The following is a 26,987-nucleotide window of genomic DNA, read 5'->3' on the forward strand; positions in this document are numbered from 1 at the left end:
GCTACAGGCTGAAATAAAATCATGTCTCTGCAGAAGTCCAGGATATAAAAAGCCTCAATAAAAATCTCCTTAAGACTCTGTTAAACTGCACGGATCTGTTATTTTTACTTACGTTGTAAAAGGTGATTTCAAGTGTCTCAGGTCCTCATCAGACTTTTAGGAAATAACATGAAAAATGAAATACAAATAAAAAAAATGAGATCAAAACTCTTGATGCTAAAAATAAGGTGGAGTATGAATAGTTTCACCTTATTGAGGTCATCTAGACAAATAGCTTCCTGACTTTTGTGAATATTTAAACAGCTCGAGGTGGACCTTAAAATAGACGAGCAATAATCCTGAGTCAGGACCTATTTTAGGAGGACAGGATAAGGCTACACGATGGTCACTTGATTTGGATTTTTCTCAGGTATGCATGACAAGAAAATACGCTCTATTCAGGTATCATTATGTCTCTGCTACGACAGAGACACAAATAGATTTTGGTGAGTTAAAGAAAAAAAAAGCGCTCCTGGTTCTGTATATCAAACAACAGGATTCTGTTTTATTATTCAGTATTTTGGTGCTATAGAAATTCTGCACAATAAGGTTTGATTTCCCATTCAGAAAAGCTTTGCAGTTGTTGTGAAACAAGGGAACTGAGAGAAACTCGCCACATGCTGTGAGATGAAGAGTGCAAATGAGAGTTTTCAAGAAATATATTTAGATTTTTGAAAACATATTTAAACAGTGTTAGTGTGAGGAGATCTGTGTGGGGAAAGAGACAGATATTTCATAAAGATGATTCATACCAATGGAGCTTTGCTGTCGACAGAAGCTCAGCAATCAGTTTGGTGCAAAAGTTTAGAAACTAAATGGAGTCACTATTCTGATCAACAGCAAGTCTTCCCAGGAGGTTTTTACAGTCAATATCCAACAATATGCTAGCATACAGTCTTAGAGGATGCACTTACTTTACCAAGTAGGGTGCTTTATATTATATTTTCTCAAAAATTATTGAGATCTTTGTTTATATTCACAGTTTCTCTACACACATACATTTTAACATGAAGGAATCTAAACAAATTATGTTGTAACTAAGCAAAAAGAGACTAAAAAGCAGATACATATTATAATTTTGGTTTTATTTATTTCTTAAAATATGAAGTAAAAAAAAAAAAAAATAATCCCAAACGTTTGTCCCACTTTACACATTTTTATTTTGTTCCAGACTTGCTGAACCCCCTTATTTAGACTCTAATGATTTAAGTTTATCAGCAGCAATGAACTCTGTAAAGTTATTGAGCAAATGTCAGATCATAAAATAATCTTGAGAAATTAATAAATGAGTTGAATTCAATTATTACATTTCAAAAAATGAAAAAAGGCAATAAAAATGCTAAGACAATATGAACTATAAGGATGTTGGGAACAAGTTATATCAAGAAAAAAAGTTTTGGGGTCTCAGTCATTTATTTATTTTGCATTAAAAAGAGATCAATTTGGTTAAAATGGTATGATTGGTTTATTTAACTGTATTTCATCCAGGCTGGGGACCGGCACAGGGAGATCCAGACTTGGGCCGGCTTGTTGCTACCCAATAAAATCTGTGAAGTGAAATAAAACATTAATCATACGTTATAGAAACTTGTTCAGATAACTGCAGTAAATTCAATTGTTTAACCTGAAATATAACAGCTGGCAGGAACAAAAATTGGAACCACATTGATCTTGTCACTTTTCCGGGTCCTTGACCCAAATCTCATCCAGTTTGAGGCTTAATTGTGACAAGACGCCAAAGTTCAGACTCCTGCTGAGTCACCTTAAATTCCAATTACTAACTCTCCTTTAAACATGAATCCACTGCATCCCTCATTCGATTTCAGCAACATTTAAATCCTCATCAGTAAAAACAAACAGAAAAGCATTTTCAGGTTTTAAACTCTCAGAAATCTATCTATTTTATTAGGACATTTTTTAAAAGCATGGTTTATTGTTGATCAAGTTGTTTAATATTTTTGAATCAACATATTTTAGGATTGGGATTAGGATTGCATCTCTACAACCATTCCTCATTTGTTGATTTTTTTTTTCTTTTTACATTACTCTACTAGTCAAACCCTAGTGGTTCTATTATGTGCTCTCCATCTTCTCTGGTTAACGACACGTGATTCCCAGCATTTATTCGTCTCATTAAGAGCAAGGTTAGAGAATTCTTGACATGTAGCAGGAACCACATGCATACTGGACTTGATTCCCACTAATCTCATCAGAGACATTTCTCCTCTGCTCTCAGAAATAAGCTAATTACTGCTCTGAAGCCAGAATAGTGTTCCTCACTCTTTGGTGTATTTGGATACAAATACTATAGTATATGTAAATCTAAATCCTAATATTTTAAGTCATTTTTTACCGTCCAATTCATTATGCATATATTTAAATGTCAAATTATTTATTTTTCAATGAAGCTCATTGATTATATCGCGTCTCTGGGCTCTTTGGATCACTGAAGTCGATCTCAGACACCTGTGATAATTAGTTTACCAGGTGAGTTCAATTAAAGGAAAAACTACTAAAGAAGGACCTTCCACTTTATTAAGCAGACCAGCATTTTCAAGCAGTATGGAAAAAACCTATTATAGTTGGACGAGGCATGGAAACTGTGCATATGTCACAAAAACTAAGAAACTAACCAACAAAACAGCAAGCAAAGCTAGTAGTCAGCCATTAAATTAGCCAGCTACCCTTTTTGTATTTTTTTTTTCTTTAATTTTTTATAAATATATTTCTTTTATACAGTCAGTGAGTTGGACAGTACATGTTTGCAAATAAATTATAGATGACAATTGTACAGCAGCATTTGAAATCAATACCAGTATTGACGAATAAAATACAACTATATTCACAGAATCCACTTTTTGTACATCCCTAAATATACTTATAATTTAGAAGTACTAGTTATGAGGATTTCTGTATGTATAGTGTAGTTTTCTTATTCGATGAAGTCATTCTTCGTGTTCTGGTTATTTTGTATTAGATTTTGTATTTTCCTCCCAGTCACACAGGGTTCCTCTTTTAATTGTCAACATCTGTTTCTGTTTTACTCAATTAATCCCCAGTTAAAAAAAATAAATAAATAAATCACTGCTCCTACTTTTAAGGTCAGAACATCTCATTCTGAAGCAGAAACGTGTTACAAAAGTGCTTTTGTTTGACTTTTTCCTATCGAGAGGCCGACGGTGACCTCAAATATTCAAGCGTGAGGCGCTGTCACATAGATACACTTTTTATCTGTCTGTTTAAATCTGCTGCAGCAGCGTGACATTTACAAAAGACCCAAAAGAAAAGTGACACAAGAACTTAGTTCCTGAACAAACAGCAACACCTCAGGGAGATATGGACGAGACGCGAGTGTGTGAGAGTGACAGCTTTCTCCATCCGCCATTATCTTCAGAACTAATTACGAGGTGATGGACAGCAGACTAATCACCCGTTAGCTGGATCCTGACATTGCTCCTGGTGGGATGGAGACTGGCAGGAAAAGTCAAGGACATGGATCGGGATAATTATAGACCAAAAAGAAGATTTAAATGTAAAGATAAAGACTTGAAGTATTTGTTTCTCGAGGCCTGTGCTTTCTTAAACTTGACATCATTCTTCCGTCTGTGTCCTCCCTTGTCTCCCGTCTCTTTCGGGCTCCTCTCTTTTATCGCTCACTCTCTTTCCCTCCTTTCTTTTCTCAAAGGCTTAGATGCTCTGTTTGCTAAAATAAAGCATGTCTCCATGCAGGTTTCTTTTTTTCCCTGACATGTTGCTCCAGGCGAGCCGGTGGAGCTCGTGTGCAAGTGTTAACCACTCCTCCTCGCCGTGCTGCCTCTCCTTTAACAACCGTGGAAACGCAGGCACAGCATCATATGATGATGACACACAAGCAGACAAACGCACACGTGAACACACAAACGTTTCACAGCTGCTTTGATTTCGAAAAATACACGAATACCGTATAGGTAATTCTTCAGAAAGAGAGTTTTGTGATGTGAAACAATAACACTTTCTAGCCTCAACTTGATTTAAAAAAATGAACTAAGAGTTTTCTGCACTCCATGATGCATTTAATGTCTTCATTTAAAGTCTGTTAATGCAAAAGTGTTAAGAGAAATGTTTCCAATCAATTTTATTCAATTAAATATCAGAACACATTGTCTGAAACTGTTGTAATGAAGGGAAAAAGTACTTTGATGGAGAAAAAAAGTTGATTAGGAGCTGTAGAGCCCTGCAGCGTCTCGCTTGTTGACATTTAAGAAATCAGGTTGGTTCAAATCTTAGTTTTACTTTTGCTTTTTTTTTTTCTTCAGTTCATTAAATAAACCCTGAAAAGGAGTTTGTACTGTTATAACCTTTTAGTTTTTCTGTGAAAATATTTTTATAATCAGCATCCTTTTGGCGACTAAAGAACATGTTCTACAGTACTTTTTGTGGTTTTTGAAATGCAAAATTTTCTCATGTTTTTTAAAGTCAGACAAATTTATGTGCAACTTAGCAGGAAACTGATGGAAATTCATGTAACATGTGCAGCTAAAATGTACATTGCTGAATGGCCCTCACATGTTTAACTTTAACCCTGACCGTAACCCTAACCTAATTATAGCCACGTCCAATTTTAAAAAAGAAAAAGGAAAATCTTCAAAACGTTTTTGCATATTGAGAGCTAATAAGTTCTTCATCTTTTGTGCTAGAATTTTTCTTTGCAGATTTTAACATTTCAACCAATTTCAAAATAACATTTAAAAGTACAACTTTTTTACAAATATTTTTTTAAATAAAGTTTACCCATTGTAACTTTATCACGTTCTTTAAAAATATATATATTTTTTCTTTTTCAAAAATGTTCTAACTTTTATAAAATATTTCAAATCTTTATAGCCTTTAGCAGTTGCTTTTCAACAGGGATTTGTACACATTTATTGTGTTTTTTCATTCAAATCTTTGTTAATTGGTATACAGGCTAAGTGGGGCACTGAGTTTCAAAACAGAGAGATTAGATTTAAAATATTTGTTGATTTAAAAAGGAACACACATTTTTTTTTCAATCTTTATGTTAAATAACTCAATGGATAATTGCCAAGGGGAGCACTTTTTCTGTTGAAGTCCGATCTCCATAACTTCAATTAATGCCTGTGTTTATTTATTATGATGTGATGATGACATGTATTGATATGGATAATATCGTCTGGATTTTTATTGTTGTTGTCACAGTTAAATCAGTATAAGGTAATTGGCTTAAATAAGCTTCAGCTTCCGCCTATTTCCGTTTCAAACATGTTTTTCATTCTGGTAAATAGACTCTTTTTAAAAACAATAGTTATCAGTGAGTGTATAAATGTATCTATTGTTGTTTGTATAGTATGTTTGAAATAAATAGTGTTTAATTAATTTGGTAATTTAGCATCAAGTGACTTAATTGAAAGTTTCTCTCTTTATTTCAGATTTCCTGCTGTCATTTGGGGCTCATACAACTTCCCTTCAGTATTTAACCAGTTTAAACTGCAACATTCACTCGAGCTTTCACAGGAAGTGCTTTTTTTTGTTCTGTTTAACTGTTTATTCTTGCGTTAGACCAGTCATTGTGATTCCATGTGAGCCGTAGTCATTATTTTTCCCACCATCTGACTCCCCTGTTTCCTTTGGGCATTGTCCTCCATTTGTTTAGAATGTGCTTACTGCAGCTTTCTCCCTCTTTGTTCCTTTTTATATCTTTTACATTAAATCATTGCTGCTGAATGTTATTATTCCAATAACACCTATTGAGTTTTTTTTTTTAGGAGATGAATTTTCATTTTAATTTAAATGGGAAGAAAATAAAAAAGAAGGATGTCCTTTTGTGCTGACATTTCTTTTGCCCCTTTTTGAATATTTTCCAACCCATTTCCTGCTTTAATTAGAGCCACCGTTCACTTTCTGCACCTGCTACCATACATCTCTCACAACAGAGTTCATCCACGCCGTTTAACCGAGAAGAGACTTTAACCTCAGTAAATTTGCATTTGTTTTTAGTCCCTCCGCAGTCTGTCCCGATGATTCTGTCATTATCAGAACCTTAATGCATCTCACCACACTCTACATTTCCTCTGCCGTTCTCTCCATCTGCCTAATGGCCATGCAGGGCGCGGCCGGCCAGTCACCACTTGCGTGCATTGCTTCACTTTGTGTGCATTTGTGCAGGCGCTTGTCTGTGTGGTTAATGTCAAGTTGAGAGAACGCAGTTCTGTGTGTGTTTGTGCTTTGAAGTCGAGCACATGTAATGCCTGTTCACTCCCTCATCTTTGTGCATGTGGGGTTTTTTTTGTGTGTATACGACAGTGTGTCCAGCTGCATCAGCCATGAAACCATTACGGGCTGTAACTGAATCCTCTGAAACCTCAGCCCCTATTCGCTGCTGGATAAAGATAATGGACGGGTGAGCAGAGATGATGTTTGTAACTGGATGGTTAAAAAACAAATAGAGGAGTAGAAAGGTGTGCAGGAGATCTACAGGGCATGTGGGGTGAGTCCTGCTATGCCAGACCGAGCAGATTTAAGATCAATGAAGACGGGAAACAGCTTTGACCTTCCTGCTCCGCTTCAGGCTGAGTCGTGCGTCTTAGAGGATTTTCAGCTTTGCTTTTATTCCAATTATTAATGATAACAGGTTTGTGCATGTGGTTATCCATCATCTGTTTCTCTTTTCACCTTCAAGAGGCTTTTCTGAAGACTTTTTGGAGTTTTCACTCATTGTTTTGAATTTGGGTCAGAAGAGTTGCTTTAAAAGACCAAATTATATATCAAATTTTACCAAACTCCATATTTTTACAGAACTTGATCTTATATTGATCTATACGGAAAGTAACCATCCAGTAAGTCAGTCTGATTTACCAAAAAGTTTTCTTTTTCTGCCTTTTGTTACATATTTGTTGCACACTTTAAATGCACAGCAGACTACTGAACATTTTGTGTGTTTTATTTTACGGGTAAAATTGGCAAACACAGCTTTTTTTTTTTTTTAATCAAACACTCGGCGCTCCTCAACTTTTAACTTTTTCTCTCATTTTTTTTTTACTTTATATTCAGAACTTAACAAAAAATATCTAACATACCAGGAGGACTGCAAATACAATTACAGAAAGATGTTACATTTTACAAAGGCGTCATAAGAAATGTTTGCTTTAGAATGGTAACTTCTGGAAATAGTCAAAACATATGAGTCAGTATCTTTCAAAGAAAAATGTTTACTTTTCATTAATTTAGATCTGTAAGTATATTTTTTATAGAGAATAACAATATTTATTGCACAAAATATATATTTATTGACTTTAACAAGACATTTTTCTCTCATTCACTCTTCTCTGCACGCTCCAGCATGACGTCATTCTTCCTCGACGGCGCTAGTTCCACCTACTGATTGATTGTTTATTTAAGACAGGGACAGCATATATTGATAAAACATTTAAAAATGCAAATATATATGAATATTGCCTTTCAAGCTAATTTCCATCTTTAGTCCTATAATAAAAAAGTTGATGGTCTCTAGTAAAAGAACAAATTAAATCAACAGCAGAAACAACAGATGGAGTTGTCAATAAAAAGAAAAATAAAAAAAAACATAACTCCAAATTCATGAAACATAGAAACAACTATTAAGAAAAAAAGTAGAAAAATTAAACAAAATAGTAATACTACAATACTACAAAATTTGTAATAAACTCACAAAATGAATAAAGAGCTTTAAAATTGAACAATTATAAAATAACGAAACAAGGGGGCGGCTTATTTTCACTGTCCTTATGCAGTCATGATTAAAGACGTGTCAAATTAATTTTAAAACATATAAAACTGGTTGTTCTAAAGAACTGTAATGATAAGATGCATATTTAAATATTGATACTGAAGACGGTGACTTCACTTCTACGTTCAAAAATAATTTGTGACCATTTCTGGGTCCATTTTTCAAAACCTTTCTCTATTTTATGTGCTGTTTATTTGATGATGTTCTCAGCAAATGATCATTTTCCACCCTGCACCAGTGTTTTATTACCTCAAACTCACAGACTATCAGGGATATGACTCGCTGCATGTGTCTGCAGTAGTAACCCCAGCTTCCCGAACACATCCCTCCTCCTCCTCCTCCTGCCTCTCCTCTCTCAGTGTCTGCCTCCTCCACCACCCTTCCTCGTCACTAACAGCTCCCGACTCTCGCTTTTCTCTGAAATGACTCCATCAAGGGCACATTCCACGGAAAATGGTGTGATGGAGAGGTTAAAACAGCAAAATAGAGTGGGTCGTGGCCTTTGAGAAGTAGGGGAAATTCATTTCTGATGTATCATCGCACAGATAAACTGCTATAGGGAGTAAAGGGAGGGAGGTGGAAGAAACACTTGTGTGGTTATGTTCAGCAGGAGAATAGTGAGCGATCAGATATCGGAGCCATCAGTGAGCGTTTAAAAGCTTTTGTGGACTAAAAGCTGTGTGTGCGTGTGATTTTTGCCTTGTGTGTCTTCACTAATTAGGTTATTTTGGCCAAAGCTGATCTCAGAACTGCTCCAACGCTGTAAATAATTGATGACTACTGTACGATTGCTGCTGTTCTGTTTGGCACTTTGTTGTTGTTGTTTTTAAATGGTCATCCCTTAAGCCTTTCCTCTTTTTGTCTGCAGCAAAGTGAATTCAGAGAAACAAGCAGAGTCACTGTGTTTCTCATCGTGAAGCTTTTGCTCCATCTCTCCATGTTGCATGACGAGTCTGACCGCAGCATCAGGAGACACCACACTCCTGCTCAAGGGCTCAAACTGCTCGCACGCCTTTTCTCCGCTCTACAAGACCTCAGAACGGGCTTTTTATAGTCCTCTCACTGACACCCAAAACATCTACTGTGGAGGCTAAATGTCACTCTGGCTCTATTAAGATACCCAGAGTGGAAGAGTGAAGTGTTGGCAAAATATGCTGAGCTTTGTTTAGCACCATGATACAAACTGGTCGTTTAAACCTCTGAAGATAGAATTTCAGGTGTCTGCTGAGGAAGCACTCTAATGAAAATGGTGTTTTTGAGTTTTTAACATGTTCTTGTAGCACTTTTCTCATAATAGAAGACATATATGAAAGAATTTAATATGAAAACTGCATTTCTGAATATTTATGTATTAAATTTGGGATGGATCAGGAGCAGACGAAAGAGTTCAGGTTGGCCAAAGTCTCCCTGTTCTGTCCCATTTCTGATGCATCCAGAAAAATAGATCGATTAACGCCTTCATTTCCCTTGTTTTAACTTACATCTGGCTCAAAACCGTACGACTTCATCGCTCTGATATTTCCCGCTAATGTTAGCTTGGGGTTGTGAAGGGCTGTAAGCTAGCGGGACAAAATGTAAACAAAAGAATGATGGGATATCATTGAAGGATTTGTTCCGCGCTAAAAGTCCTGCTAGAGGTGCATTTCTAATCAAGTCTAGCAGAAAATATGTCTTAAAAAAATGACAGGTTTAAAATTTTGGTCTAAAAATTAATGTTAGCTTGGGTGTTGTTAGGGGCTGTAAGCTAGCAGGAGAAAATATAAACAAAGGAAGGATTGGATATTATTGTAGAATTATCATACTTCCACACCGATAGTCCTGCTTACAACCCAAAGGTAAATTTCTCATAAACTCCTGCAGAAAAAAATATCTTAAAGAACAACACAAGTTTTTTTTATTTTTGGCTAAAAAAATTAATGTTAGCTAGCAGGAGATAGTGGAACCAAAGAAATGATGGGATATTTTTGTAGGGTTACTTCCACGCCAACAGTCCCACCCACAACCCACAGATGAATTTCTGATAAACTGAAGCAGAAAATATGTCTTAAAGTTATTTTATTATTATTATTTTTGACTAAAAACGGTATAATCATAATTATAAGACCACTGGGAACGGTTTGAAAAGAGATAAAAATATAGTCTCTTTCAAATTTAAAGCATTGCTAATAAAACCCTGTCGTCTCTCCGCAGCTTGCCTGTTGCAGTCGGAGTTGGTAAACTACGAGAGAGTAAAGGAGTACTGTTTGAAGATTTTGAGCCACCAGAGAGATCACTTCAAGGCCATGTACAGAGCCGGCATCGCCTTCTATCACCTGGGTGATTATGAATGTGCCCTACGCTACCTGCGTGACGCCAAGAACCGCGAACCAACAGGTGAGATTGAAGTTTCTCGCATGTACTGTGAGGAAGGTGAAAAAAATAGAGGTTTTGAGATTGTTGGACACCAATGACAAATTCTGCTGACAGAAGTTTCCTGACTGTTCCACTCACTCTTTCCTGGCTTTGCATGTTTTAAATGAGTCAGCTCTGAAGAATCAATAGAAAAAGATTGCTAAAAATCTGTGCAGAATGCAAAGGTTTCAACAGAAAACTCTGAACTGCACCACCAGTTGTAGTGTTTTAGTCTATTGGAAGACAGAGCAGATAATTTAAATTGGAGTAATTTGAGCATTTGAAAGAAGCATGTACAGTGAGGCAAAAAGGGACACAAACTGTGCCAGTTTACCCTTTTATCCTCATGGATGGGCTGAGATGTATGGCCCAAAATCTCACATCTTTGCATCTTTTATTTATTTTAATTTTTATTTATGCATCTTTTATTTAAAATGGATCAGTCGTCCTGCTCCTTTTGCAGAAAAGCAACCCCAAAGCATGATGTTTCCACCTCCATGCTGCACAGCTAATGATGTTGTATTACTGTTGGTATTGTTTTAAAAAAATCATACTTTCTGAAATTCTGTTTTCGATGGTTTTATTGGCTGGAACTTCAGTTTATATAAAAAATAAACCAATAAATAGTTGAAATAAATTGAACAGTGGGCTGTGAATCTATAGTCTCTGAAAGTTAAATTTTTTGAATGGAATTATGGAAACTAATACACTTTTTTGAAGAGTGTCTGTTCAAGTCACAAAAATCCAGAAATTAAGTATTTATAATGACTTCATGAAATAATCTAGCATCATAAATAACATGTATGCTTCTCTCCACTGCAGACACCAATGTGCTGCGATACATCCAGCTGACTGAGATGAAGATGAGCAAGAGCGGACAGCGAGACCGAGAGAGCTGCAAGGAGATGCAGAGTTAATCTGCTACCTGTACAATCTCCAGACCTCTCCCTCATTTGACCCCAGAAGCAGCCCTACTCTGACCCCTTCATGCCCCTTCTGTCTTTCTGTACTGACAGTTCTGACAGCAGCACACACACAGAAGTCCAATCACCTCCTGTGGTGACTTACAAACGGGACACATATCAAGCGCTGTCTGCTACTCCTCCATCCTCCTCCTCTCCTCGTTTCTCCCTCAGGTGTTGGGGCTCCTCTCCTTAGAAGCAGTCAGCAGGAGAAAATAATAAAAGAGAAAAACAACAAAAATCATAAAAGAAGCTGTAATATACCCATAGAAAATCTCATTGTTATGGAGCAAAAGAAAAAGAAAACAAACCAGAAGACATTTACGTGGTTTAGTCAAAGCATAGAGGCGTTCTGTTTCGGCTCTCATCTGCCTTCCTTCTCTCTGTGATTTTTGCTACTCTTCGACAGAATTTGGGGGGGCTGGACAACACTGGCGGGGGAACAGGGGCGTGTGTACGTGCATGCATTGTGGAGCATAGGCAGGGGAAAGGATAAGACCACAGCCCAGCTCGATTGTACATCCAAACTCCCGCAGGGCTCGGTCAGGCCCAGAGTTTGGGACATTTAGAGCGAATAACAGCTTCTCATGAAAAGATGAGGCCTGTCTTTGTGCTTTATCTCTCTCTTTGTTCTGCCATGCATCACAGTTTCTAGACTGTTTTTTTTTTCTAAATCAAGGGCTAATTCAAGTGTTTGTTATCCATTATTAGGGTTAATTTGCCGTCATGTTCAGAAGTAATGGAGAAGTAAAAGGAAAATGTGTTCATAGCAATCGGGACTAAATTCTCAAGTTGTTTTTGCTGTTATCAGGTGTGCTGTTGTGTGTGTGTCTTGAATGTTGTCTGAAGCCCCTCATGGGTTGTGTGTTGTGTTGATGTTCTTAGGAAACTCGAGGCCCCTCCTTCCCTCATCTCCCACAGCGCCCCCCCCTCCTCCACCCAATGATGTCACAATGGAAAATAGCCAAATCAACCACCATTGGCTGGATGGCAGTCCTCTCTGACGAGAGGCGATGGTGGTCCAACCTTTAACCACAAATACTCAGTTTATAGACATCGATAATGTGCTTTGGAACAACAATCTGTGTGGAGAGTCCAAATCGCAGTATAGGAGCACTCAGCCTGAGTGCTTCACCGAGGGTGAGCCATTTGAGATTTCTTCTGCTCACAGTTTACTGTAAGCTTCTAACACATCTGCATTTGACCAAACTCAACACTAGCAATGATCTGGTTTAATCATACCCACGACTGTCCAGCACTGACGTGTTTCCTCTGGTGACTTGCAAAGCTGAATAATATGGTCATCTATCAGCTTCACCTCGGGCTCGACTCTGCCCAGATCAGCAGAAAGTCGGATCGATCATTTGTTAGAGCATGACCCGAAGTCCTGATGTACCTCTTGTGCAAGGCCCACTTCCTGCATGCAACCAGGAGCTCATTCAAATATTTGGAATAGGGATTATATCTGCTCCATTGCTTTCGCTTATGCTACGCTGCCACTAAAATTATTGACCATGATGCTCTTCTGGCTAACCCGTCCTTCATAAAAGCCATGGGGATGGATGGCAGCTGCAGAAGAAGTATCAAATATTTCTGGAAAATGCTCCCTTTTCATTAAAAAAAAACAAAAAAAACAAATGAACAGCACCTCCTTTGGCTGTGGGAGATGTTCCCGGTTTGACATGGAGGAGGAAATCAAATCAAATCAACAAAGTTGGAAAAGATTTCCCCTCCAAATGTATCACACTGACCTGATAATAAGCAGTCAGGGACCTAAGTGTGTCATTAGCACTCTGGAGAGACGGCACTGTGGGTTGAGAGGACCGGCATGATTCGGAGAGGCTCCGGTGGAGGGAGAAGTAGGCCATCATCCGCCCAGTAAAGCAGCCGCAGCTCTCCAGACGCAGAGAAGAAACACTGAACTTCTTCAGTTTATCAGTATGTGTTTCTGAGAAAATGACAATCACCCTGTAGTTGAACCAGAGGCGGACTTACTATTAGGCAAAGGTGGGCGTTTGCTTGGGTGCCCCCCAACACTTAGCACTGAATACTTAACTTAAATGTCTAAAATAGTTTCCTATGCCTGTTATTATCTAACTACAATAAAATTAAATTAAAAAAAAAATCACTGAAATGGCATTAAACTACTCAAGTGTTTCGTCCTCCCCCAGCCTTCTGCAGCAATGGAATATTCCATAAACAGCAAGCTAGCAAGCCGAGACAGACTGGCTAGCTTGCTATCAGTCAATGTTACGAAGATAAAGTTGTAAAAAATGGGAAATAAGTTAAAATTTTCTCAAAATAAAGTCATAAAATGACAATAAAATTGTCAAAGAGAACAAAGTTGTAAAATTTTGAGAAGTTGTAATTTTACAAGGAAAAGACTCATTTGTTGTATTTGGATTTTAAAATGTTCCAACAAAGAAATTTTCAGAGAAATGGGATGAACGTCACACAAATTTGGCTAAATCTGCTTTACTTTTTTGTAAATGTACAATTTTATTTTAAATAAAATACAACTTAATCTTAAAGAATTTTCTGTGTAAAATTACAACTTTTTAATCATAAATTTATGATTTTGTTCTTGTGAAATGCTGAATTGTTTATCATAATGTTATAACTTTATTCTTGTATATTTATTTAAGAGACAGAAAGCGGTCATGTCTAGAATTTATGTCTTTAGTTGACGCTACTCCATAGTAAACTGTTTTGTTCCATCATTTTACGTATAATTGCTTCTTTTGTATTCTTTAGTACAACAGCTGCAGAGGGCTCCATGGTATTGGGCCCCCAAACTGCTAAGTCCGCCCCTGGGTTGAACCCAAACCTTCATTTATAAAGCACACCAGGAGTCTAATAGTCAATAAACAAATGTCTTAAAACTTTAAAAGTGAACAGATATAGAAAATTCATAAAATGAGTCAAATAGAAGCTTTATTGAATAAAATTCTGTAAAAATTCAACAAAAATTTTATATATATATATATATATGAAAAAGGAGTCACATATTTTTAAAATGACAAGATCACAAAAAATTAAAGATCACAAAAACTATTATTCATCCAATTCTCTAATTTTTGTAATTGTTTACAAAACAAAATTGCTTATTCCAAATTTATCTGATCACTCCTGCACCTTCTGTAACGTAACTATATGGAGAGTTTTGCTGATAAAAGCTTTCACTTAAACAAAATTACCAGCATGTTACACACCAAAACATGCTGAATATCACAAATATTCACCTAAAATCATCTCTAAGATGAATACAGTCTTATAATACATCTGACCAAATCAGTTTTTTGTTTATAGCCCCATTAGGAGAAGTTAACCCCTCCCCAGGCTTATTTCTAAAGCACTCAGCTCCTTTGGGATTTTTTTTCCCATTTATTTTGCAGTTCTGTCATCAGTTACCTCTCAAGAGTTGTTACTTTTACTAGAATTAATGAAGATTATGACTCAATTCATCCAGTTTAAACATAATATTGTTTTTAGATATTTAAATAAACATCTTTTTTTAAAGTTGGTGCCAACTTTTGTTTTACAATTGGTTTAATTTTCTATTGTAATTTCAATTTATTTAAATTTAGCCACACATTAAGGGCATATTATGCCAAATTACTTGCAGTTTCATTCTATAGATGATATTTCTATGAAAAGTGGAACAATCAAACCCAAACAAACAGAATCTCTGTCATGGACAAACAGCTCTGGAGCCGTCTGAGGCACAAACACTGGATGCAAACGTCATTCTCTGCTCCCTGCACTCCGTCTGCAGCTCCCGTTCTCCCAGAGGACATAAATCAACAGCGAGGAGCAGCATGTGCAGGCTCCATGGCTCCCTGGGCTGGGTCTCCTCTTCCACAGCCTCCTCCGGGATAGGTCCCCCCTCCTCCACAAAGTCCTCTCTCCATGACACCATGTTGTTTTTGTCTGGCTGTGCTAAGTCAGTCTTCCTCTTCATGTACAGTAATCGTCTGGGGATAACTAGCTGCACATTAAACAGGTTTGCTTCTAGTTTACCAGGTTTCTTACATAACAGCTGAATCTGAGGCTGTTAAAAAAAGCCCAACTTCATTCTGTGTGCGGATGGAGACGGGATCCCTGCTCCTGCTCGGTGTAGCTTAAACAAAAAGCACAAAAAAAAGTAAAGCTACAAGTTGTTTTGTTTTGTTTTCTTTTATTTCTTCCTTTTTACTCCGGAGTCATAAAGGTAAATGTTTGTCAAATGTCAAAGTAGTTTTTTGTGAATATATGAAACAATTGTACAAAAAAAATGGAAAGTTTTATGGTTGTGAAAAGCTTTACTTTACTGAATTACATAATCAATAGAAAAGAAAAGAAAATTAAGAGATGGAAACTCTGACGCCTTCACAGGGCTGCTTTGTGACTTGTTTTTACTCATGGTTATTTTTGATGATCTTCCTCTTGTTGAGTGATCCAGAAGTGCGAGCTGCGATGGGGACACTGCATTCTGTTTATTCCAGTCTTGACACGAAGGACAAAAACACCGTGGATTCCAAGACTGTATTTTACTTTTGTTCCAAAAAGGCCTTTTTTTCATTCAACTTCTATACATGTGACAAGTCTCCATCACTGGATTTATTGAACTACAAGCCCGGGAATGCACTACTGATTGGTTGATGAAGATTATGAATAAAGTTTCAAACAAAGAAGGATGATTTTGAGTGTGGTGGTTCTTTTAATCAAAGTGTATTTTTCATCAGAGAAGGAGAAATTAAATAGTTTTAAGCTGTAGTAAACTATACAAGAGTTTCGACTGCAAAACATTTGAGTTTAGATTAAAAAAAATTATACTTCAAATTTTTGGGGATAATTTAAGACATTTTAGATGCCCAAAAAGTGTTAAAATGCTTCATTTTTTTTGTTTTATCTTATTTTTTTCTTCAATTTGTATTTAAATAGCCTCAAAATATTTATTGTGTTGTGCAGAAAATCTTGCCTTTACTTTAAAATTGATCAATTTATCATTCTTTAATATTCTTTGGTCAAATAAAAAAGAATTTGCTCTTTTTAAACAAAGAAAATTGAAGGATAAACACCAAAGTCGTACATTGTAGTTTATAAAATACAAAGAAGAAAAAATTGAAATGATGAGCGTGGGAGTGATCACTGCTGTAAAAAAACAAGAAGGCGTTCTTTACAAAAAAACAATTGTGCACAATAAGTGAACAATCCTCAACCTGCTCCTTCCTCTCAGCTCACTCTTCATCACCTGACTGTCCCACACTTCATTTTCATCCATTTTTTTCCCCTTTTGTGTGTGCATGTGTCTCGCTGCTTTTAATAGCATCACCATGGAAGTGAAGAGGGGGTTGCTAGGTAACTGGCCAGCGTCTGAAACGGTGTTTGATTGGCGGGAACATTGACAGACACAGCTGTGGCGGTTCGTGAGGACATGTGTGTGTAACATCTGCACGGACCCTGTTGTTGTTGTGTAGTATTTCAGACATTCCCTGGCATTTGGGTGAAAGTGTGCCATTTAGGGGATTTCTCAAACAGCTGATTTCTTCAGTTTGAAGCCTTCTTTCAGGTGCCTGTGTGCACCTTCGTCTGCTTTTTTGGCGGCTGCAGAGTCAGGGAGAGACTTCAAGGAGGCATGACATGAAGAAAAACAGCAGACTGGAAATATATGACATCATAGGCCACAGTGCTGACACCTAGTGGCTGTTATCTGTAATAACAAGTGCCTTTGTCCTGACATTTAAAGCATGATATAAACGGAAGGAATAACAATTCATGAATATAAATAACACTTTTGTTAAAACTAACTTCATCTCAAAATACAATTAATTAAGGATCATCCCTAAAGATTACTTGATTTTGTCCAATATTGACTGTTTTTATATTTCGTTCTAATGATTTACAAATCATACAATACACAAACTTTTTAAATTATTTTTATTGGCCTTTCATTCCTCACTGAACCCAGACATGTCACAGGCTTGAGACTGAAGACAACATGGATGTTCCAATAAGAAGTTTCCCAGGTTATCCTTGTGTTTTTCCTCTTATATATTAACAAATATATACAGATATCCCAGGAAAAGCACTCAAATAATGACTCCTTTCCCGCAATAACAATAGATTCAATAAATACTCAGTGTTCTTATGCAGATCAGAGTCACTCTTCTACCGCTGACATGATCCCATACAAACACCAGCACACACAAACGCATACATACACTCGTCCTTCGTACTAAAAACGCTCCGGAGAGAAAAGCTGATTTGTCAGTTGTGACTTTGAATCCACAGAAAGACCAGCAAGTCACACAGAGTTGCTCCTAAAGTGTCACTGATGCTTAAAATAGCAAGTTGGAGGAGATGAAGCTTCAAAATGCATGAACATGAGATCAAAGCTGAAGTCAGCAGGCCCATTTCCTGTTCTGCATCTGTTTGGGTGGGATCCATGCAGCGTGATACTGACTGCTACGAAGGAATGTTTCATTCCCAAAAAAGACACATTGGAGCATGTGCAGCAATCCGGAAAACAATGCTGCATGTAGTGCACAGCAAACCAATCACAAGTAGAACAACATGCACTTAAAAAAAAAAAAAAAAACACCGGCACACACAAACACTTTGTTCATCCACACGTGTAATGCAATATACAGTATGCACATTCACACAAAGAGAAGCAAACCTGGTCTGCAAAAATCAACAAATCCACAATTTTTGCTCAGGTGTTGAAAGCACTGAGACAGTAACGTGTGAGCAGACCTCCATGGAGGAGTGAAAAAAAGGCTTTATGTCTCAGGCTTGAAGGGGGAACAGAGTGAAGGCTGACGGAGAAGACTTGTTGACGACATTAGCGTTCCTACAGAACAAATAGTGTGCAAAACAAGATGACACCTAAACTAGAAGAGGCGTAACCTCTGATCAAAGTGTCCAGAGAAACACTCCTGATGCAACAAACGTCTTAAATCGGAGAAGATGCCGGAAAACAAGAGTGACAGAAATGAGCTAACAGACGGACGAAATGACCAGAAAGTCAAGAAGTGTCACTGTTGAGTACTTTAACGGCTTTAAAGGAAATGTCATCTGGTCTAAGAAGTAACTGGAAAAAAAGCTTTCAAGGAGAGAGAAGGATGAAGTAGGGGAGCTGAGGTGGACGAGCACGCTAAAAGGCTTTTAGAAGGTTCCGTAGACCCTCATTGTGCAGGTTGTAGAGATCTATCTAGGAATGCTGTGAACGGGTTTCTCATTTCTTTGGACACATGAGAGGACAGCCTTCAATTAGGAGCCTAAAAAAACAAGAGGTTTCTGCAGACTTCAGTGAGTGCACTTTGCTTGGCTCAGACCAGACCTCTGGTTTGTGAAACAGCTCTGACTGCAGGAGGAGTTTGAAATGTGTGCTTCATTATGTGTACTGTTGTCCACATAGAGTGGCGGGTTGCTGCTGTCCACACAGAGGAACTGTGTTGTCCAAATTCTGGCCCTCCATGTCCATGTCCATCAGGTTGGGCCGTGTGACGCCGGCGCTGCTGTCCCCCGACCCTAAGGGGCTGTCACAGCTGCTGCCCGGCGACGAGCTGAGTGTCCGGGACACGGAGCCCAATCGACGCTGGTTGGCGGCTCGTAACCGGCCCGGAGTGGGTCGCGGGCGGGGTGCAAACTCCAGCGTCTTGGGTCTCTCTAAGGGGCTGATGAGGCAGACGGGATCTGGGTCTGGAGGTGGGGGAGGGGGTGCCTTGCGTCGGTGTGGAACAGGGAAGATGATGGAGGGATCAGGGAGCCGAGGGATGTCCCGAGTGTCCTGGAAACCTGAGTGGTGACCAGAAAAAAGGCATTTAAGCAAACACAACAAAAATGTCCTTTCCGTTTGACGAGAAGTTCCCTCTGATCCAGGATGAGATACTTTGTGGGATCTCCTAGGGCTGGGCGATAAAACGATAGAACTTTTTCCAACAGGAATTGAGTCTATTGCGATAAACTTTTATTTTGAAGGGTTTGAAATTAACACTCTCCTGTTGCGAGTATTTTCTCCTCTTTGGAGAGTAAAAGTTTGATGGTTACTCTGCACATAGCGTGTAAATGCTTGCATCTTATTAGTTATGTTTATTAGCTCTTCTTTTAATGAATTTCTTTCGTCCTCTCCACCTTCAGAGCAGAAGAAGAAATTCTATAAATTTGATTTTAGTTCCAAGTTTATTCATAGGATGTGGACAAAAATGTCAATTTTATGGTTGTTCTTTAAAACTTGAAAACATTAGAATTTGTCTGTAGATTGATGCTTTGGAAATTGAACTAATTGAGCAGTTTAGTGTTCTGCTTTGCTTAATGTTCTCTTTTGAAACTTGAAACTTTTGCTTTAAATTTTTCCAAGTTTTATGAAAAAAAATGTTCCTTCAGTACAACTATTGTGTTTAAAGTGTGACAGGAAATAAGTATTTAAATCTAAATAACCTGCTAATGATTACACATTTCTGTTATGAGCCACAGAGTGTTCAAATTTGACAAATATAGTTATTTGATTTATATCATGATATATAGTTATCGCTTGATGTGAAAAAATCTGTATTGTGATATAAAAAAATCCATATTTTCCAGCTATATGATCTCATAGGAACAATTATCACTTTAAAACTTTAAAAATATATACCGGTATTTGAAAGCATTCAGACTATTTACTATTAGACATAACTGTAAATCACAAGCTTTCCATTCAGAACAACATGTATCTCTATCAAATGTAAAATATACATGAAAACATTCAGAACAATTGCTGACTATGACTGTAAACATACAGTTTAGGAGGATTTATTAGGAGCAAGTATCCATGATGTCAAAAATAAAGTGTATCTGAAAACAGAACTATATCGGTGGATTTTTTTAGTTTTGGTCCGATACTGATAAACTCAAATTGTTCTAATATCAGACAATACCAATACTGGCACAATACATCACCCATCCTTACTAAATAGGTATTTTTCATTTAATATTAGGTGTTCAAACAACATGGAAGGGACCAGAATTGGTAGAAAACATAGTAATTCTTGGTCTTTAATGCAGAAATGACAGAAGCTAAGTCACATAACATGGAAACTTTATACAACCTTTTGTAATCCATCGACATTAAGAGTCTAATGATGAGGAAGATCATTTTGGTTCTTTATAAAAACATGTGCTCATCTGTAACTCATATTAATGGTTTAAATGTTTAAAGGCTTAGTGATATTCTGAGAAAAGCAATTGGGCAGTTTTAATATCTGCCAATCAAAAACATTTACCAACTTTTTGCTCAAATAAAGTCCAAACGGCTGATTAATATAACATACTCCTCTCTCTCAAGGTCATCATGAGTATTTTATCAAAGAAACAAACTTCAAAAATGCTTCAGGGATCAGGGATTATTTTGGATGTAAAGATATCTTTGGATGAACTGCCTCATTTGGAACTTCCTGGTTTCTATCAAACTCAAAGCACGAGGTGGCTGTTTGATTCGACCCAAAAAAAACAAAAACAAAAAAAAACTGATAAACAATAAAAATTGAATTTTTATATATACATATATTTGTATGTTTTATACTATTTTTTCTGTTTTTTTATGTAACCATTTTTTTCTACATGCATTTTGGATTCAAATATTTAGTAAAATGTACTTTTATCCTGTCTATTCTTAGGAATGTATGTCATTGTTGTCCTCACTTTTCTCTTTGTTTCTGTCTCTTTATGTTTATCTGCCTCATTCCTACATTCTCGTTTCAGTTGCTAACAAATTCTTCTGTCTTCACACATATCAGCAAATTAGAGTTTCTTTGTCTTTATAATTTATTCTTGTTGTTGTAATTACTAACATAATAGTTATGTTCTTATAAAAGCTTTGGCAGAGGTTTGTGGTCTGCTTCCTGCTCTCTCGCTGCAGCAATAACTAATTTGTTTTATCTGCTCCACAGCAGATGTTCCAGGAATTTAGAGGTTCAATCTTTTACATGATCTCATCGTTGCATTTACTGACATTACTCTTTTGTCCAACAGCACCTGTTGAGTGTTCATCTTCTTCCTGGTCCCTGACTGCTACAGTGACAAAGTATCTTGTCCTTTCACAGATGTTCCAGAGATCTTTGAGTTCATTCATGTGTTTCTGTTCATCGTATTACTATAGTTAATAACCTCATGCAGATGTTTCTCTATTTATCTTTGAGGTTATCTGTTGATCATGTTTATAGGTCATTTTCATTCAATAAAGATAATTGAGAGCCCTGATCCTAATCCTGATCCTAATCCTAACCCAAAAAAGTTCTGAATTGTCAAGAATTGTACGTATTAAATCTTAAAACGGGAAAAAACGTAACTGTCAGGATAGGCAGTTAAAATAAAGTTTTTTTTAACCAATATTGGAGGACTTCTGGTTCCGGTTGGTCCTCTTGAGATAATCTGTCTTTATTGGAATTATTGGATTTTATCGATCATATTTAAGATCTAAAACTTAGTTTTAAATGTGCCCTTTATAAATAAACTGATTGGAAGAGAGTGTTACCTTTGCTTGGTGCTCCTGGTGGAGGAGGCATGGGCATGCTTCCATCTGACGGCGTCCTCCGGTGTCCCAAAGTCTGGGCTCTTGGTCGTATGGCTCCATCCGAGGGGGTGCGTCTGTGACCTCTGTTCAGAGCCATGGCCGCAGACACGTGAGTGGGTGTGAGGGACTGGTTGGGCTCCTTCTTGAAGCTCTCGGCCCGTAGGTCCAAGAGCGGGTTGAGGGCGGGAGCTGGGGAAGCTGCTGGGGTTTTGACCCTGCTAGCTGGGGTCATGGGGTAGTCGTCAGAGTCGGAGGGGAGAAGGGACTTGGTTGAGTTGCAGTCGGACAAGGAGGACAAAGAAAGGAGTGTAACAGAGGGAGACGGGTCCATGCAGGCGAGCGCAGAGTCGTGGTGTCTGGAGAGGGTTAAGGAGAGGTTTCTGCTGGGGGGAGACGTGCTGCGGCGGAAGCGTCCCGTCCTCTGGAAGAGACCTTCCTTTTTCTTCCTCTGCTCCTCCCTGAGGTCCTGTTCATCCTGCTGCACCTAAACAACACAATTATCAGTTAGAAAAGTTGCATTATACTGCTAGTGTGAAGGCTTTTGCTAAGAATTGCTGAGGAAGCTAAAACTTTTTACTGAAAATTTTGACACAATTTACTTTAATTGCAGAAGGGATTTGTTGGAAATGAAAAAGATATTTGCAAAACGTTAAATTTTGCTAAAAGACTGGAAATTTAATTAAAGAACTATGAAATGGCACTGAAGAGGACTTAAATCTCTAAAAAAAAATTGTTGTAACATTGCTTAAAAATCCCTAATACATGGCAATTTTGCACAAATATTTAGTGTTTCCTAAATATTAGCTAAACTCCAAATTAGACAAAAAAGTTAGCTTGTTGCTGAAATACTAGCTAAACTCCAAAATAGCTTAAAGTTCCTCCGTAAATAGAAATTACTTAAAAACATTAACCTGTTGCTAAAATAGAAGCTAAACTCTAAGTTAGCCTACAAAAACCTCAATAGATAACAAATTAGCAAAAAAAACGTTAGCATGTTGCTAAAATATTAGCTAAATTCCAAAACAGAATAAAAAAACCTCAGTAGATGTTCTCCAAATGAGCTATCATAATTCTAATTTAACAGTTTAATGTTTGTTTTTTTTTTAAATTACAAAAAAAAAAAAAAAAAATAGCCCATGAATATATTTAAATTTTTGTTGCTAATCTACTTAAAAATACAAAATATGAGGACTTTGTCAATGATTTCCTATGGTACATATTTTGCTAAATATTTTATAAACTATAAAGTTTAATACCAAAATACAAGCAGGAATGTCCTGAACAAGCTGAATATTTTGCCAGGTTTGCTGGCAAATATACGCAAAACATACGGAAAGGGGCACGACATTCAATGCTTTGAAGCATTCACACAATTAAACCAGACACATCATCCAAAAACACTGAGCCACAATCTCAAGAGCAGACTGTAAAGCTTTGATCAAAATCCTCAGACCGGGTCCTACCTGTAGTTTTCCCAGCTGCGACAGATCTTGTCCCAGGCCAACAGAGGCGAGCAGAGAGGCACATCCCAGCAGAAACATATCGCTCTTCTTCCTCTGGCTGCAGCGACGAAGTGATTCCTGGTAGCTTCCACTCACACCGGGGCCTCCAGATGGAGATGAGCCAATAGTACCACACGCAGGCATCAAGCTGAGACCCTGACTTCCCCACAAGTCCTCCAAGGCCCCATTACCGGTCTTCTCGGAAGCTGGTAAACCCCCTGGAGACTCCTCAGGCTCAAAGCACTCCTCTGTGTTATGTAGAGGAAAGAATTTGTTTCAGCTTAGATTGGATGTTTAAAAAAATGAATAAAAGGACTTACCCATTTCGTTGAGGCTGGAGAAACCAGCCGTCATAGGTGCATGTTTGGGAGACTTCCCAAGATTTGGTGCGCTTGATGAATAAACTTTGCATCCTTCGCCCAGAGATTTTAACCTGCAAAGTAATGTTAAAACTTACTGCACCTAAAACAAATCATAAGACCAAACTATTTATTGTTTGGATATGTACTTGTCCTCGCCGCCGACACGCTCTTTCTGGTGCGTGGAGCTTGGGCCCCAGGTGCGTCCTTTCTTCTTGTTGGACCCCAGGTCTTCCTTCTTACAGACAGCACTGCGGCCCCACGTCTTACTGCCGTCGCTCGGCGTCACTGAGAAACAAAGCAAAGGTCAGGTAAAATGCATATTTACTTGACTTAACAGGAACTTTGCTCTCACATCTAATGGCTCTCAGGCGAGGAATCACTCCCGGGCTGGCCGGTGGCGTGGTACTCTCACTTCCCTGGTTCTTCCTCTTGTCCACACTGGGGGAAGCCTGGACAGTGATCTTATGCTCAAACCCTGCACAGGAACAGAGAAGTGTGAGGTTTAGTGGCTTCCAACATCAAACAACAAACTCATAAGTAGAGGATTACAAAAAAAAAAGACATTGAATAAATATATGTACTGGATACATTTGCAGTAAATATTCTCATTTTTGTCTTATTTAGACCTCCTAAACTTATTTATGTTAAGGGAAATTCAGACACAATATTTTTGTTCTCATTTATAAAGAAAATTAAATTTGAACTGCTGAATATTTATTTTAAATTGTTGTAAATCAGGAGGAGAGAAAAATAATGTAATTGGAAAAAGCTTGTAGGTGTGATGTAGATGCTATACAAGCTCCCTGATCTGCTCCACACTGGATCATCCACATGCAGACAAATGGCGTCCTTGCTTTCCTGGTCTGAGCTGACATCTGGCTTAAAACCGTACAGATGGATAGTTCAACTTTACGCGAGATTTTTGTGGCACCGCTAATGTTAGGTTGAGGTTGTGAAGGGCTGTAAGCTAGCAGGAGTGCGTAAACAGATGGGTGATGGGAAATGGGGACGGGCTTACTCTGTACCAACAGTTCCACCCAAAACTCAGGTGAATTTCTAATAAACTCTTGTCACTCTGCAGGAACTACATTCTAAAAAAAGGCATTTTTTTTTTATTTTGGTTAAAAACGGCATTATCATAACTAGAAAAGTTGCTTTACCTGGAATGATGCTAATGTGAATGCTTTTTACTGAAAGTTTTCGCTGAAGATGCTAAAGCTTTTAGCTGAAAATGGTGATGCAATCTACTTTAATTGCAGAAGAGATTTGCTGAAAATTGAAAAGCTACTTAAAAATGTTAAATTTGCTAAAAGACTGGAAATTTTGTTAAAGAACCAGAAAAGAAGGTGCTCAAGTTGACCTAAATTTCTGAAAAATCTGTAGTAAGATTACTTAAAACTCCCTAATACATGCCAATTTTGCAAAATATTTTTCTTAAATATGAGCTAAACTCAAAATTGGCTCAAAAAACCCCAGTAAACAACAAATTAGCCAAAAAAGCTAGCTTGTTGCTTAAATACTAACTAAACTACAAAATAGCCTAAAATTCCACAGTAAACTAAATTAATCAAACACATTAGCCTTTCCTTAAAATAGAAACTGAACTCTAAATTAGCCTTAAAAAACAGAAGATAACAAATTAGCCAAAAAAAAAGTAGCAAGTTGTTATAATATTAGCTAAACTTCAAAATAGCAAAAAAAAAACCTTAGTAGATGCCAAATTAGCTTGTTACTAAAATAGAAGCTAAACTCTAAATTAGCCTAAGAAAGTAGATAACAAATTAGCCAAAAAGGTTAGCATGTTGGTAAAATATTGGGTAAACTCCACATTTTTTTAACATTTCTTTAAAAGATGAAAACCTAGCCTGTGTATGTATTTAAAGGCTTCTTGGTAATCTACTCAAACATTTTTAATTTGAAGACTTTCTCATTCATTTCCAATGTGGCGTATTTTCCTTCAAGCTTTGTGCACCTGCTTAAATCAAAGACCTGCATTTCCCCCTTTCACCCACCAGAGGGCAGGCTGATGCAGCTGCTGTCTCTGCCCAGCTTCAGCAGCCGGCTCTTCTTAAAGTGACCCTTTCTCTTCTTGACACTGGGCTTCTCCTGGTACATCTGATGGATGATTATGTTCAGCTCCCGCTCCACAATGTCGATCTCCCTCTCCGCCAGCTCCTGCTCCCTTCTCCTTAGCTGCTCCTCCTGCTCCTTTTGCTCCTCCGCCGCACGGGCCAGCGCTTCCTCCCAGGATCTCAGCTCCTGCAAACAGATTCAGGCAACACTTTTGACATATTTTCAGCATCAGAGTTTGTAGAAACACCTTCAGACAGATGGTGAGATTCTTCTCACCTCATGAAATCACAGCAAACAAAGTCACCAAAAAAAGGGCTGAAAATGTTCAATTTACTCCTCTCACATCACAGAGTTTCTCACCTTCTCTTTGGTCCTTAGTTCGTCAAACATCAGCTGGATCTCCACTCTCCAGTCTTCTTGTAAGGAGTGAAAGGACTCCAGAGGCATCTGAAACATGGCTGACTGCTCGATGGTCAGTAGTCGCCTCAGGATGCTGGTGAAGGAGGGCCTGCTGTGGGGGTTGGGGCTCCAGCACTCTGAAGGACAAGAAACAAGACGGAAGGATATGGAAGAATCATTCATTGTAATAAAAGACCATTAGCTTCACATTGAATACAGAACGGAGAGATTCAATAATATTTTAATGAGCAAACTCTATCAGCTGTAATCAAATCCATTAAATAATGCATTTATCCGTATACAGTTGATTACATAGAGTTGTTTATAGTCCAGACCGAAACTACATTTCAGTAAATCTATAAAGCAGTGTAATGGCTCGCTGTCTGTCACCTAAATATGTCTAAAAAATCTGGTGCTTTATTTTTCAAGCTGGATTAATGCAGTTCCATATTATCAGGCTGATCCAAGGTTTCTGTGAAAACCGTGGAGTTGATCCAAAAACCTGCAGCCAGAGACCAATGGGGTTTTTCCTTTTCTTCAAAGTGGGGAATAACAGGTTGTTCCAAAAGAAGAATGTTTTGGGTTAACCATGAGCCAAACCTGTACTTATGTTGGCTACAATGGCCTAAATTGCAGAGGAAGTTCTACAATACATTTGATGTCCTCTTTCCATTTGCTCTCTATGAATGTGTATCCGTTCGTGGCAGTTTAGTTAAGGTTTTTTTTTTTTTGCTAATTTACTTTTAAAGAAATCAGTGATTGTAGGTAACCTGAATTATATCAAACTGCATTTCTGTATTATTCAGTTTTCTCTGTGTGGTGCGTCAGCTATTGTTTTTTGCAAGCTACCACAGTAAAAAACAACATAGTTTGTTGCGTTCCTGTAAGTTAAATTTCTTGCTACAGTATTGTCTGTCTGTAAAAATGTTTTGTGCGTTTAGTAAGAAATTTGTGTGTCTG

The 26,987-nt window shown here is 37.6% G+C and overlaps 2 protein-coding genes across 2 annotated transcripts in view; one reads left to right on the plus strand and one right to left on the minus strand.

Moving 5' to 3' along the window:
* Positions 1-15,830, plus strand: part of ttc9b (tetratricopeptide repeat domain 9B) — a 30,858-nt gene extending 15,028 nt beyond the window's left edge. The window contains exons 2-3 of the mRNA XM_024277998.2: positions 9,992-10,174; positions 11,015-15,830. Of these exons, the coding sequence (XP_024133766.1) occupies positions 9,992-10,174; positions 11,015-11,109 (278 nt within the window). The 3' untranslated portion in view covers positions 11,110-15,830. The remainder of the gene's footprint in view (positions 1-9,991; positions 10,175-11,014) is intronic.
* A 1,226-nt stretch (positions 15,831-17,056) lies between these two features.
* Positions 17,057-26,987, minus strand: part of map3k10 (mitogen-activated protein kinase kinase kinase 10) — a 40,287-nt gene continuing 30,356 nt past the window's right edge. Inside the window, exons 4-11 of the mRNA XM_024277347.2 lie at positions 25,989-26,164; positions 25,568-25,814; positions 23,908-24,030; positions 23,702-23,840; positions 23,514-23,626; positions 23,155-23,441; positions 21,653-22,175; positions 17,057-18,936 (exon numbers count right to left, since the gene is read on the minus strand). Coding sequence (XP_024133115.1) covers positions 18,533-18,936; positions 21,653-22,175; positions 23,155-23,441; positions 23,514-23,626; positions 23,702-23,840; positions 23,908-24,030; positions 25,568-25,814; positions 25,989-26,164 — 2,012 coding nt within the window. The 3' untranslated portion in view covers positions 17,057-18,532. The remainder of the gene's footprint in view (positions 18,937-21,652; positions 22,176-23,154; positions 23,442-23,513; positions 23,627-23,701; positions 23,841-23,907; positions 24,031-25,567; positions 25,815-25,988; positions 26,165-26,987) is intronic.

This window comes from Oryzias melastigma, linkage group LG13 (assembly GCF_002922805.2).
Source record: "Oryzias melastigma strain HK-1 linkage group LG13, ASM292280v2, whole genome shotgun sequence".
Lineage (NCBI taxonomy): Eukaryota > Metazoa > Chordata > Actinopteri > Beloniformes > Adrianichthyidae > Oryzias > Oryzias melastigma.